We start from the raw sequence: 14,933 nt of genomic DNA on the forward strand, positions 1-14,933 counted from the left end.
AGCAGTCAAGGGCGCACTGGGTAGAGACGCACCCCAGCTCCTGGCCCCTGCAGCCGGTGGTGCAAATCTCCCTCCCCAAGGGGCTCAGCTCCAAGGAGTCCAGCTGGGTGCATCTGGCTGGGGAGATTAAATTATTTTTGAATTCCTAACTGAATGTTCTTTTAATGGAAACTTAATGACAGGCATTGAAATAGATTTCCTCCATAACCCCTCCTCCCACCCCCCCACCCCCCATGGCTCTGCCTTGCGCAGTTCCCGATAACCTTTATTCCCTGGCCCTGGACTTTTATCTCCCCAATGACAAACAGCCCTTGCCGGACAGAAAGAGGAAATTCCAGTCATTGTTCTCAAACTTCTGGCTTCCAAAATAAAATGCTCTATCTCCCCTGTCAAGCTTTGATTGACACACACTTCCTGTAATGGCAGGCAACAACGGCTCAGGGGCGGGGCCGGATTCATTTGCATTCTTTCCATCAGAAGCTGTCCTAACGTTTGTTCTAGACAGGGAAAGATCCCCGTGCTATTCACAGAAGCATCCTGTTGAGGACCCATATTCCGTTGCATGAAAAATCCCCAAGGAAGACACTTCCTCAGCTGTCTCTGCAATCCGCCCTGGGAGTTCTTCTGGAAGGTCCGGTTGCAATCCGCCCTGGGAGTTCTTCTGGAAGGTCCGGTTGCAATCCGCCCTGGGAGTTCTTCTGGAAGGTCCGGTTGCACACTCTCTTAGTGATGGACACAGAAGGAGAGTCACCGATCAGCCCATGTCTTAGATTTGGCAACACAGAAAAGATCTTTCCCTTCTGACTTTTCTCTCTTAAGGAATAAATAATTTTTAAACATTTAGTGCTTTCCATTAAGGACAACCTCCCAAATCTTAACTCTTAAATATTGGAGCTTAAGCCAACCTACGTCCAGGAAGATTCAACCAGGATCAAATGCTCTTAGTCAAAATCCCCATAGCAACAGAGATGAACTGGGCAATTCAAAGGGAATCAGTCTCAAGGAAAATTCTGAATATAATAATGCATCATGGGATGCAGTTTTTCGTGAAGGGAATTAGAACTATTGACTTGCTTTTAAAATCAGCAAATAGAAAAACCTGGCATCTGTAGCGAATAGCAGTACTGATGTGGTCAGATCCCACTGGGAAAAATGTTACTGCATTGTAATAAAAAGGCTGCCTTTAGCAGTGGTGTTAACCCACAAGCAGTTTGGCCTTCTGAAGCTATTTTTCATTTCTCTTTACTACTTGAGCACCATGCCCTTGTTAACCCCTTTCTTGAAATGCACAAGAGTTTTATGAGCTTTGGGGTTCCAGCCACTCCTTAGACCTATCAAAAGTTACCTGTTCCAGGCCTCATTTCCTAGGGGCTTAATTGGATGTACCTATGTTAATGGTTGCTAGAGGGTCAATGGGAATTTCCATTAAAAAAGAGACTCCAGGTGCAGAGTGTCTTGATCCTAGCAAAGGGATATTTAGAAGCAGACGGGCTTCCACCGAATAACCCAGAAGTAAATACCAATCAGAAAGATGTCAGTTGTTCAGCTCCCTAAACAATCAAAGGGAATGGATTGCTTATGACCATCTCACTTCCAGCCATCCACATGCACGCTGCCAGCCAGCAGGAGAATACACCAGGAGGAATGCATGCTGCTGGGAACAAGTGTCAACACAGTTTCCCTCCAGTTTATGAAGGGGCTACATCATCACAGTGGGCCAGCAGAGAATTCCAGCTCCCTCAAGCTTGTGATACCTGATTTCTTTTTCCTGTCAGCACATTAAATTGTGATGCCAAAGCACTCACAGGCACAGAGTGAGAGTCCCACATGGGCCAGCTATGGCCACTGTTATGGCCACTGACAAGGTGTGCAACCCTAAACCCATCAGACTTCCCACTGTTCTTAGTCAGAAGGACCGGAGTGGTGCATAGATCTGTACAAACACAACCCAGGCATGCAAAAACATAAGCCATCCCTCCCAACAACTGTGGGCAGCTACCGTTTTATGTGCCAAGACTCACACTGGAGAGGCGTGATGGAGCTGTACCGGAAGGGGTGTGTCTGTGGCCAGGGTCATTTCCTCCTGAGGACTCCAGACAACAAATGTGTCCTATCTGCTTCCTCTCCACTCCTCCCACCCCTTCCAGGAGAGGGTCCTATCTGCAAGAGGATTTTTACCTGGGACCTGATTCAGCTAATGCATAGTAATAATAATAATAATCAAAGTGCATGCACAGTTTCAGAAATTTACTATATTAATCAACACACTGAAAACATTTTGATTCCTAAGCAGCTTTGAGTACCAGCTTTTTTCCAGGACACATTCAAAATGATGCAGCTGGGGATCTGAAAAAGACTTTCATAGTAGAACCTTCCCCTCAAGGTCGATCTTTCCATAAGCTGATCCCTTTTAGGAAGATGGGCTCCCAGAGAAAGAAAGACATAGTAACATTCTGACTGTGGGGCTCCATCCCATTCCTCTCTCTTTCCCACTTCTTCTTTAGAAATAGCATTCCAGTACAAACTCTAGGTGGAGAAACACATGAAACTGTTTCTTCTCAGGTGCATTAATGATACATTCCCTTCTCTACTGACTTTGCACCTTCCAACTCCTCATTGCTGTCTTGGAAGAACAGGAAATGCTCTTTATAAACAGTTTTATAGCCCTTTAAGCCATCCAATACAGATTGAAAGAAATATCATCACCACTTTTAACTAAAGTGTTCTGTCTTACAGGAAGGTATTATCAAGATTCTAGTGTGTAGATTTAGCCTCTGTCTAAATGTACCACATGAGAAGCTTAGAGCCTCAAATTGTTCCTTGTGTAAGCATTTTCTTATTGTCGTTGATTGGTTGGTTCATCTCCCCAAATTAGGAGACAATTTTTCTTTGAGTAAAAGTCCACATTAAAATAAAAGTGGAGTCTTTCTTATCAGTAGAATCAAAATGAGATTATTATTGTTCCCTGATCCTTTCTGAAGTTCATAACTTGTTTAAGGAAACTTTAAAAAATATTTGGCCTATGCATGAAACTTTTGATAATTTTGTCTGCTCCCATCAACCTTATATGAGCTCAAATAATCATATTTAAGATTCCAAATGAGCACCTATGGCTCCCATATGCCAGTTTCATATAAATGCATTGCACGTTCTAATACAGTAGCCTTGTAGAGATGCATGTCTTGTGGGACAAGCCTCGCACAATTGCGAGGCTCAGGGGTCATTTGCTGGTAGACTTTGAAAGCTCTCATCCTACTTTTGTACCCCTAAATTGTTGACTGCTTCATAATGCTTCTAGCCACTAGGAACTTTAGAGACTTTGTTTTACTCCTGTTGAAAAGCCACTGTTACATTTTGGTGTCATCTGTTTCATTGACTTCTGACAAGATGAAGTTGGGGTTGTCATAGCCTCTCTTCATCCTGGCTCTAGCATCTTTCTCATTATAAAGGCACATGGCACAGTGAGGGGTCTCCACTTCCACTGTCTTGCTAAAGTTATGGAAATCCACTCGGTATTTCCCTTCTTTTGTCTTGGATACTATGGGAGCAAAACGGTAGCCCCAAAGCACCTCCTCTGGGACATAGGATGTCCGGACTTGGCAGGTAGCACTGGTGGACTCCACTGTGCCATCTAAAAACACCACTAATTCAAAGTCCTGCTGGATAAGGGTCTCCGCTGCCATGTGGAAGAAGGGGCTGTTGTGATCAATGACATGGTAAATTGTCAATGGGGAGATGAAGAATAAATTTTCATTCCCAGCATCAACTACAAAGTTGATATTGATCTGGTCCAAAATAATGGTCTCTCCTTCAGGAGTGACTGTGGTCTTCAGAAGCTTTCCATAAATGTGACTGCCAATAAGAAGGCTCTTCCTGAGATTAGCCACTCGGATTAGGAGACAAAGCTTCCCTCCCCGTTTGCTGATCACTGCATTCTTGCTGAACGTAATGGTCTTGGCACGTTTTTTGGGCCTGGAGATCTTGGCTAAGATGGCCCCACACATGAAAGAATTGACTACAACTCCAAGTATAGACTGAAAGATAAGTAGAAAAATGGCAGTGGCACACTGTTCTGTCACACACCTGAATCCATATCCAATGGTCACTTGAGTCTCCAGAGAAAAGAGAAAAGCTGAGGTCAAGCCATTAATGTTCTCCACACAGGGAGTGTGATTGGGAGAAGGATGGAACTCCGGGAGGTCTTTGTGAATGTACGCTACTGCGTACCACAGGAGACCAAAGAAAAACCAACTCCCCAAGAAGGCTGTGATGAAAATGGTCATTTTGTATCTCCATTTGAGGTCAAGTACTGTTGTCCAGATGTCCACAAAGAATATAAACCTTGACTGTGCCTCCACATTGCCAAATTCTATGTTGCACCTTCCATCTTTGGAGACTAGCCTTGCTCTTTGCCGAGAAGGCCCAAAAAAGCGAGTGACGACCCATTTCCGAAGACGTTTGAACATACTTTCTGTCAACACCCTGATCTGAAAACACATCAAAGAAAAACAAAAAAGGATTATGTTTGTAGCAATAGTGAACTAGGTGACTCACATAAAAGACCTAACTACGAAAAGATCATTCAAAATTATCTGGGTTACTAATCATTTGGCAAGCTGACAAGTTTATTCTGGATACCGCAATGCTATTTCTGATAGAAACTTTCCACTGGAAGACCATGTTACTCAAATATAAAGAGTCAAAATAATTACAGAGAGCTAGAAATGGAGACAGACTAAGAGATTATATATTCAAGTGTTTCCTGACCTCAACTGGCCTCACGCAACCTTAAATATGTTTATAATAACCAATTGTGACCTGTATTTTTTTATTGAATATTACTTAAATCACCTTCTCATAAATTTAGCCTTATGTTAAGCAATAATTTCTGAGAAATCACAAACTTGAAGCATTATATATATTTTTGAGATACAGAAAAATAAATAACTGATCCATAAAACACTCATCAATATACTTCCTAAATCATCTATGTACTTCTATTGATACTCATATATCAAGAAAAATCCTAATTCAATTCTGTTCTCTCTTTTATCAAGTGATAAAACAGATTCAGAAAATTTAAATGACTTGTCCAAATTCATGTACCTAGCCAGTGGCAGGATGACAACTAGAATATAGGCTCCCTGCCTCCAGTCTAGGGGAGCTTCTACCACTTTGTGTCTCAGTTATCAAATGTTATATTCTAAAGTTACACTTCCCTAAAATATTTTTAGACAAGTATGGGTCATATTTCTTTTTGTTAAATGCTCAACACTATTTAGAACAGAGCTCAGATCCAACCAGATGGTCTCACAGGACTTCTCCATAAATCTACAAGCCTGTTCCTACTCTCTCCCCATGGTTTCCCAAGATTCCCAAAATGAATAGTATGAGAGCCACCATCAACACATCTCACACTTCCTTCCCTACTCCAAAGCTGGAGGACTGGGGAGCATTGATTTAAATAATACTCCATTAAGACAGACCATACTTTATTCATTCCTATATCCCAGTTGCTAGCACAGTTGATGAGTGCCTACTGTTTATTCAGTAAACATAAATGAAATAATTCAGTGAATGAATTACATTTTTCAAATTCCTATCTGCTCAATTGATTTTTTATAGATGGCATTACTGTGACTTCCATTTTACAGCAAAATAGTGAAGGGACTGTCCCATAAACAGCCAACGATGGTGAAACCCAAAGTCATAAACGCTAGATTACCTCCTCCCCTATGCCCAAGAATATTAAGGTGTGCCCACCCTGGTCTGCAATGTCTTCAGGGTATTTTTCATTAAATGCAAATATGTTTTTAAAATAGATTTCAAAATCCCCCTTGAAAAATGTGTTTATTCGTAAGAACTAGGAAGCGAAACCAACTGAGTGATACATTTTAAATAATAGTGATATCCCACAGTGTCTTGTTCAAGGCCTTAACCCAGCTGAAAACACAAGAAGCCAACACCAAGTCAAAGCGGTGACAAGAAAACCACAGCTGTGGTGATTGGAAATGTTGAGAACAGGTCTTAAAGACATAAAGAAAAAAAAAATGCTGCCAAGAGAATAAACAACAATGCACATAGTCAGAGGGCCCTCCTCTCCTCCCACACTGCCCTCATTGACCTCAAATCCCCAGCGAGGACTAGGGGATGGTGCATGTGAGGTACAGAGGAGGAAATGGTCTCCTCCTTTCCTCGTACACGCATCCTTTACCCTGGTCTACACCCATGTGGACTGACCTCTCTCCCAGGTGCATTCAGGGTCGACTGTTTATCCAGCTCTCCAGAGAGGGACTCTCAGCTCAAATAGTAAATTCTAAAACCAACAGTTATCAACTGAATCCACATTCTCTTTGTCATACATTGTAATTCCAGAGATGGCTCCTAACACACCAACTTCTGAGTTTTTTCCCCCACCACCCTGCTCCTCTAGCTTCCCTTAAATTCACTTTACTTTTAAAGGTAAAGCAGATTTCTGTAGAGTGAAGAAGTATCCCGATTGATCACTTGAATAACGTTGGGTTTCCATGACTGCATTAATAATGAAGCATTCATATCTGCCTTGCTTTGCAGAGAGGTGATTTCCCCAGCCTCCACTTACCAATGTCTCAAACACATTCCACCTGGAAGCATTCATGGCAGGAAAAAGCAAGGAAGTGGTGCTGGGAGTTGGTCTTTCTATGCAGACTGATTTCTTTCAGACTCAGCCTAATTTATTGTAGGCGACAGTCAGTGGACTGACGCTAATTTGTGTTAACTTGAAAACACTTAATTTGATAGTGGAATCGTGTGATTTAAACCAAGGCAATTGGTTGTTCTCAGACCAAGCCCCAAGTTGAATATGTATTTTTTTCTTTCCAACATCACATGGCTTGAATACCAACATGCCAAGACATGACAAGCCATCAGCTAAGGTCCCTGGGGGGCAGGAGTGGATTGGGTTCCAGCATTGCCTTCCTCTCCTTGGCCACGCTCTATTGCTCACTTGTTTCTCCTAAAAGTTGTGCCTAATAACTACTGGCCGGAAATAGTTACTTATCATCAATCTCCCAGCCTATTCTCTGAAACCCACTGAAATACTGAGTTTTCCAAGGGTTCACAAAGATGCAGGTGAACATACAGACATAGATAAGTACATATTTACAAGACAACAGTAAGATCACACCAGGAAGAAACAAGATACCACGTTAATCTCTCTATACAACAGTTATGTAAGAAACAGACTTAAAAGAAGTCTTTATTGTTGGAAGTCTTTATTATTCTGGAAAACCTGGCATTTACTGAAGGTGTTTTTTATATGCACTGGGTTAGCCAATGCTATTGATTTATTTGTTCAGAGTGAGAGGGATTATTCTTAGAGAATGCAATGATACAGGATAAATTCATCCACTAACCAAAGCTGTCATTCACATGGCAGACCCATTATTGCACACATCCTACGTTTTTTAGACAATGGCATTTAATCTAACCACAGACAGAGCCAATATGTATTTTATGAACTCTTAGGTGATTAGAGATTGTCCCTGGTGTCTGCGTTATATAAAATGCTCAGTTTTTAGGTTCCTTTCTATTGAAATCAGTAAATCTTAATAGCAAGCAAAGGGCTGCGCGTTAGCTAATATTTACCAAGGTATTCTTAGTGGCTTGGCAAAGCAAGTGGATTACATTACTGCCACTTTTTCTTTAGTGCCTCAGCATTCTTGTTCTGTAAACAATACATTCTCAGAAAATAGACATTTTGTGCACTTCCCAAACATTGATTGTATGCTTATTCTGTAGGATTTCAAAGACAAATAGAACTCTTCCTGTTCTCAAGGAGTTCATAGTCTAATGGAGAAGTGAACTAAGGAAATCAATTAACAACCTAGCATGGTTGGTATAATGCCAAAAAGAATAACTTTTTTAAAAGATCCCCATCAGCTGGGGATCCACCCTTTCTTTGCAAACTTACTTCAACTGGCAGAAAACTCATTGCATTTATGTATACATTAATTTATTTATCAATCATTATTCACTGATGATGTGTTGATACCCGGTGTTGACTGTGTGTGCTGACCATTGTACTAGACATCCTAGACATCAGTCCTTGTTATCATGCAGCTCCCATTTCAGCAGAGAGGGCGGTGCAAATGAGTCAATCAACTGTGAAATGACCAGTGATAAATGCCAGGATATGAAACAGTGGGAGCCCTCCGGGGAGCACCTATTTTGATGAGCAGAACCGCAACCCTGAGGCCAAGCCCTGAAGATGAGTTAGAGTCACACACAGTAGAAACTCTATAAATATTTGCTGAATGATGATAAATAAATAAACCAATGAGTACATAAAATCAATGAGCTTGCTGTCACTTATATCACTTAGTATCTGGTGGCTCCCACTCTAATGGAGATGTCTTGCGTGTACCGTACTAACCACATTACAGTGTAATCTTCTATGGGACCCAGGCAGGGGCAACCGAGGAAAGAAAACATGGAGGAGCTGAAAGAAGTTTCAAGTAAGCAAATAATGGAGCATGGAAAGCCTCAGTGAGACATTGGGCTGCAAAGGCAAGCTAGAGCCAACACACTCTGCACTTGGTGTACCATTTGACATGTTTTTTTTATTGAACTAAAGGAGAAACTGTGATAAAGAACATTCTTCTAGTTGTGCTTCAGAGAAAACTCATTAAAATTCTAAATGAGTCTGAAGTCTCCTCCATTTAACAGCCCTTCAAATTCTTGAAAATAAACATATTTTCTTCCTGAATTTCCTTTTCTCCATAAAAATATGTGCTTCATTTGTATGTAACATCTACTTTAGTCAGTATGTGCGCATTTTAAGGGAGGGACCAACAGTTTGTGGTGCTTAGCGAATCTGATGAACCCAGGTGCAGAAGCTCTTCTTCCAGAGACACCCACTTGAGAACAATTCGTTATGAATTTGGGATTTCTTACAGCACTTACCACCCCAGCCTGCTCAGCAGTGAAACAGCCACTGTGTCAAAAAGGGGAAAGGGAAATAGGCATGACTGTTACTGCTTCTGATTTAGAATTAGAAGTCTATTATTCCTCCACAGAAATGGAAAAACAAAAACACTTACTGTAGTCTGCCTTTTAGTCAAACCTCTCATGGCTCATACACAGCCTTAGTTAACTTTAGGACATTTCTGAGAGTCAGGATTTCAGGTTAGAGGTAGGAAATATGAGCTATGTGGCCTGAGAGAAGAAGTCAGATGATTTTCTCCCGTCCCTTTGTAACTGCAGTGGAGAAGAAATTCATTTCTATGAAAAAATTACTGCTTTACCAACAGTTGATTGAATCCAGAAAGATTTTCTACGGAAAATCTTGAGGATTTTCCATAGCAATGATTGAATGGGATTATGGGGAAGAGCCTCTTACTTCTTAATCAATATAAACACTCTATTTATTGAGCATCTGCTATATACCAAGTGCTGTGCTAGGAAACAATGCAAGGTAACAGTCCCTGCTCTCAAGTTGTTCACGAATAAGTAATTCAAGAATTGTAATGGGGCAGGTTTGCTGCCTTGAAAAGATTGAGGACAGGATGTTAAGGTGGCCCCAAAGAGGAGACCCAGAAGGGTGGGTGGGTGTTGGACTTGTATTCTTACTCAGCTTTGCTAAGGAGGGAAAACAAGTGCATCTAACTGCTGCTGCAGAGGACTTCCTGTTTTCTATGAAAATCATCCAAGCTATTGGAGGATCGCTACCCTGCTGGATTTGCAAAGGTTCAGAGCCCCGAGAAGCAGTAAACCATCCAGCTCCACAGACTACACCTATCACATTGAGAACCTGTGGTGGACAGAGGGTGGCATTTCCCTTCTGTTCGGTAATGCCGGAGAAGTTATCTCTGATGTCTTTACCACTATGAGGCAGCTCACATGGGAGCAGCATGGGCTCCTTTTAGATAGAACTTGGCAAGGCTGGTAGAAACCATCTTTCCCGGCCTCATGGGCATAGAAGAGGGCATCTGAGCTTCAGGACTCTTCCAGGCTAGACTTGGGAATGCACTTCAGGAATACCCTACATTTTTGTGGAGTGAGCAGTGGGTCCCCACTGCAGTGAAGCCAGAGTGTGTCTGTATCCAGGGTGCGAGTGCAGCAAGGACCTTCCCAGGTGCCTCCCTCCTTCCAGAGAAGACAGCTTGGGGAGAAAGGGCTGGAGCATCACAAGGTCTGATGGTGTTGGTACTCTCAGGAGGCACACCGTGCTCTGTAGGCATCTCTGGGCCAGCCAGAGTATATCACTTTTGAATAACTTGGCCTTTTGTGCATAAGGAATCAGGAGAAGATAGGAGATCCCAGCCAGGAATGTTCCCAGAGGAGGTAACAGCTACAGGCAGTGTGGCAGAGTGGAAAGGCCTCTAGTTTGGGTTAGCACGGACATGGATTTGAACCCTATCTCTGCCACCCAACAGTTAGGTGACCTGAGCAACAGTTAGGTGACCTTTGCTGAGCCTCAGTTTCCTCACCTATGAAATGGCTATAATAATATACTCTCAAACATTGTTGTATGATTTAAATGCAATAGCATAGGTAAAGTTCCTAGAAAATAGCAATTATGCAATAAATAGCTACAATTGTTATCACTTCTTCACAAATTTTAAACTAGTGTGGCAGTTTAACCAGGGGTCACTGGTCCAGGCCAATTGGGATCTACCATGTGGAGCAAAATGGGCCATGTTGGAGATTACAGCCAATGGGGGAAAAGGCTTCCGTGAGAGTGACGAAAGTTCTGACAACATATCTTGTCTATCAGCTATGCTAGCTTCAGAGCCCGTCCTTCCAGTGCAGAACAGGAGATCTAGAAAATACAAACATGTTTTATAAAGGTTTTCTCTATAATCAGGGCAGAAGTCTTATCTTGGAGAGGTGGGAACGGGATAGAGGGAGAGAATTATCCTTGGCAAGGCTGAACAGAGCCATGGTACCAAGGCTTGATGCTGCTCTTCTCTCACCCTAGACATTAACTAGGATTTGACCGGTGGAAAAGCAGTCCTGACCTCTGGGAGCTGACCTTGAACTACCAGCAAGGTCTTGGCTCTCCTGGCACAGGAGGCTGGGTCTTGCTCCTGTCAAGCACAAGCAATCTCACAGATCGTCAGCCTCAGACCAGGCCACTCAGATCATGATGGACTGGGATAAAACAAGGTCACTCTGTAATAATGTCTGAACTCCGTCAAAACACAAACGTTATCCAAGCCACAAAATGGCCAAATATCCCCCCATCCTGGCTATGATGAGTGTCTGCTGTTTCTTTCCCCAGAACAGCTTTAGCCTCACATCAATCTTCTCACCTAGATAATAAGAATTATCAACATATTGAATCATAGAATCATCACTACTCCCTAACAGCACCTAATCCAGAGCAAAGCATTGCTTCCTTAAGCCTCTCCCCAACCACATCACCTGAAACATGCTCAGATCCTATGAAAGTCCTTTCCAAAGCCCTCTCAGTGAGACGCCCCATGATTGCTTATGGTGTAGGTCTCCATAGCTGCAAAAGGTCCCACTTGCTCAAACACAGGGTACCTTCTGACTGGAGAGCACTGACACCATGACAGACCCTAAGAGCACAGGAAATAAGAAGTGTAACTATAACACAATAAAACCACTTTACAAGCCCATTGGCGAGAACCAGTTGCATTCCGTGGCTTCCGCAAGTCTTACATGCCTATGTGCAATTGGTACGTACGTTTGTTTTTGTATGAAGAAGTGAAACATCAGGATATTGCCACGTTCAATAGAAAAACCCATTAAAATGAGTTAAAACATTTCAAGTTCAGGTTTTAAGTTCTATCTAGCTAACTTGTTTCCCAAAGCCATTGGTTATCCTAAGATAACTATACTCTCACCACAAAAACCTATACCTCTTCTTGGCACCTTGATTGGGTCCCAGTGGGAAGCACTGGAAGCTGTGATGTCCCCACCACTGGGAGCTAGTGAAGCCTGAATCCAGGCAAAGTGTTCGTGAGGTCTTACCAGTCTTTGGTGGCAGTCCGCATTTGCTGTAGTCAGAAATCAATGCTTTGGAAGCTGGATGCTTATCCTGTATGTATTTTCTTTTTCATTTCTTTTCTTTCTTATTTATTTATTTATCTATTTAATTTTTGAGACAGGGTCTCACTCTGTCATCCAGATTGGAGTGCAGTGGTGCAACCACAGTTCGCTGCATCCTCGACCTCCTAGGCTCAAGCAATCCTCCTGCCTCAGCCTCAAAGTATCTGAGACCACAGGTGTGCACCACCATGCCCAGGTGATTTTGTTGCTGTTGTTGATTTTGTAGAGATGGAGTCTTATTATGTTTCCCAGGCTGGTCTTGAACTCCTGTTCTCAAGTCATCCTCCTCCCTCGGCCTCCCAAAGTGCTGGGATTAAGGGTGTGACCCACCATGCCTGGCCACTGTATTTCCCATATTGTTTCCTGCTGTTCTTCATAATAGTTTCTTAAGATATTTCAGAAATGCTAGCATGTCTAAGCTATATGAAGAAAGACCAAAAAGAAGCACTTGGTCCCTGCCTTGTTCAGACTTTTAAAGAGAGAGCAGCACATCCTCAGGGGCTGTGAGGAACAGTGACAAGGAGCTGGAACACCCTAGGGGACAGGAGAAACTCACTACCACACAATGGGAGCTACTTGGCTATGCTAGAGATTTTCTAAGAATTTTCTCTTATAAACTTTCCCTTCAACTGCACTTTAAGGGAAAGCATTGCTTTATTGGACATTAAGTGGGCTGAGCCAGGGTTGAGAAGGTAAACTAAGGTAAAAATGGAAGTGCAGGCCGGGCGCGGTGGCTCAAGCCTGTAATCCCAGCACTTTGGGAGGCCGAGACGGGCGGATCACGAGGTCAGGAGATCGAGACCATCCTGGCTAACACAGTGAAACCCCGTCTCTACTAAAAATACAAAAACTTAGCCGGGCGAGGTGGCAGGAGCCTGTAGTCCCAGCTACTCGGGAGGCTGAGGCAGGAGAATGGCGTGAACCCGGGAGGCGGAGCTTGCAGTGAGCTGAGATCCGGCCACTGCACTCCAGCCTGGGTGACAGAGCGAGACTCCGTCTCAAAAAAAAAAAAAATGGAAGTGCAAAGCACAGATGAATGAATAAAACGGCTGGGGCTGAGAACAGTCTCCAGAGAGTGTGGAATGGCCATTAAGGTGGCCAGAGAGGGTTTCTGTAGTCGGCTGCCTGTTGCAGGAGACACACGCTGTGGCAGTCTCAGTGAACAGCGCCCTCTGGAGCACGATGTCAGCGGTGCCCCTCCGGAGTAGTGACATTCTGGGCCCCCAAAGGCCTGTAGTATCATCCCAGGCACGGATGCAAAATCTCTTAAAGGTGTTGTTGGATTTAAACTCATAGTAACTCTAGGAGGCTGGGAACTGAGGCTCAGAGAAGTTAAGCAACTTCTCCAGGGTCACAAAGCAGAAAGCCAGAAGAGCAAAGATTAGAAGAATCTAGATCTTCCCAACTGACAAGTCTTTGCTTTTAAACCCTAAAGCATACGTAACACAGTTGGTAAACAATGTAGAGGGAAAGTAAATATTTATTCAGCATCAACTTACTCTGCACCAGGAATGGTTTTCTACACATTTCCTTGCTTTGTGTGAGTGATCACATAAGAAGGTGAGAGCTAGCAAGGGTCCAAACCTTTTTAGATAGTGAGCACAAAAGGATCAGGAGGGCACAGGTTTCTGGGGTTTTGTAGCATCTACAAAAGCACTACAAGAGGAGGAAGGAGAGGACTTGATGGAGAGGGCACTAGGTACCCTGAGTTGGATCTGAGGGTATGTGTTGGAAGAGAAGGCCATAGGCCCTGATGTCATGAGAGGGGCCTGGTAGAGCCAGGCAGAGTTTAGAAATGGTTATGATATCAAGAGAATTAAGAAGCAGCCATGAGAGCAACTGAAGATGCGCTGTCCAGCATCATGCTTTTTTTTTGGAAGCTTCTGTGGATTGTCCCGGCATAAGCAAATGACTTGAAGTTGTGGGAGTGACATTTTACATTTAGCGACATCTGTAGACCTCTACAGGGTGTTGTTACTTCTTCCATAGGCACAAGTTTGGTGTGATGACAATGGCTCCTGTGGGAAGAGGAGGCAACCCCCCCACAACCCCACCTGCCCACCCGCCAACCCACAACCTGGTGGATAAGGAAGACCTGCCAGTGACGATGAGCCCGCCCCATGCTCATCACTGCTTTAGCAGAGGGCAAAGCTCTTGACCTTGGAGTCAGTGCTGAGGTCATGTTTAGGAAGCAGACTGGGGATACAAAGGCAAAAAGACACATCAGAGGCCCTCCGGCCTCCAACCGTAGAGTCTGGAGCAGGTCATTTAACCTCTCTGGTCCTGTATCACCTGCTATTTCCTCAGCTGGGAACCCTTGGCACTCTACTGTCCCCCACACCACCCCCACCCCCTTGTCGACTTCTTGACCTCAAGTTAAATGTCATTTCTCAGAAGGACATGTAAATGTTAGTTTCTCAAAGAAGGAAGAAGATCCCCCTCCCCATTTAAATCAAGTTTCCTCTCCTTTCAATATTTGATTGTATGCTTTCCTTTTATTTGTGGTATGAACAGTAATTTTAACTGATATATTTACTTTTGTGCTGTCTCCTCCACCGCCATGTCCCCAGTGCCCACCCACCCCAGCACCAGGCAGAGAACAGAGGCTCAACAGGTATCTGTCAAGGAAATAAGCAAATACAGGAAAGTGTGAATGACTCAGTGTGCTTGATTTTTGAAAGGGGCTGTGGAGAGGGCAATGCCAGCCTAACACCACTCTCTGATGCTGGTGGTGGGACTCAGCACTTGCAGAACCTGAACGGGCAGATGATTAGGTCCCGCAGCCTTTGCCTAAGAGGCTCTGCATAACCAAATGCTTACCCAGCTTTCTTGTAGCCTGGGGTGTCCAATAGTTGCTTATTGAAAATCAAGCCACT

The 14,933-nt window shown here is 43.5% G+C and overlaps 1 protein-coding gene across 6 annotated transcripts in view; it reads right to left on the reverse strand.

Moving 5' to 3' along the window:
- Positions 1 to 2,232: 2,232 nt before the first annotated feature.
- Positions 2,233 to 14,933, reverse strand: part of KCNJ1 (potassium inwardly rectifying channel subfamily J member 1) — a 67,587-nt gene continuing 54,886 nt past the window's right edge. For 5 of the 6 annotated variants that reach the window (XM_045370767.3, XM_065529223.2, XM_005580153.5 and 2 more), the window contains one exon: positions 2,233 to 4,487. In XM_045370767.3, the coding sequence (XP_045226702.2) occupies positions 3,348 to 4,487 (1,140 nt within the window). In that variant the 3' untranslated portion in view covers positions 2,233 to 3,347. Of the gene's footprint in view, positions 4,488 to 6,601; positions 6,690 to 14,933 lie in introns of those variants that run through there. The other variant, XM_005580152.5, reaches the window with a different exon arrangement.

The sequence above is a fragment of the Macaca fascicularis genome, chromosome 14 (genome assembly GCF_037993035.2).
Source record: "Macaca fascicularis isolate 582-1 chromosome 14, T2T-MFA8v1.1".
NCBI lineage: Eukaryota > Metazoa > Chordata > Mammalia > Primates > Cercopithecidae > Macaca > Macaca fascicularis.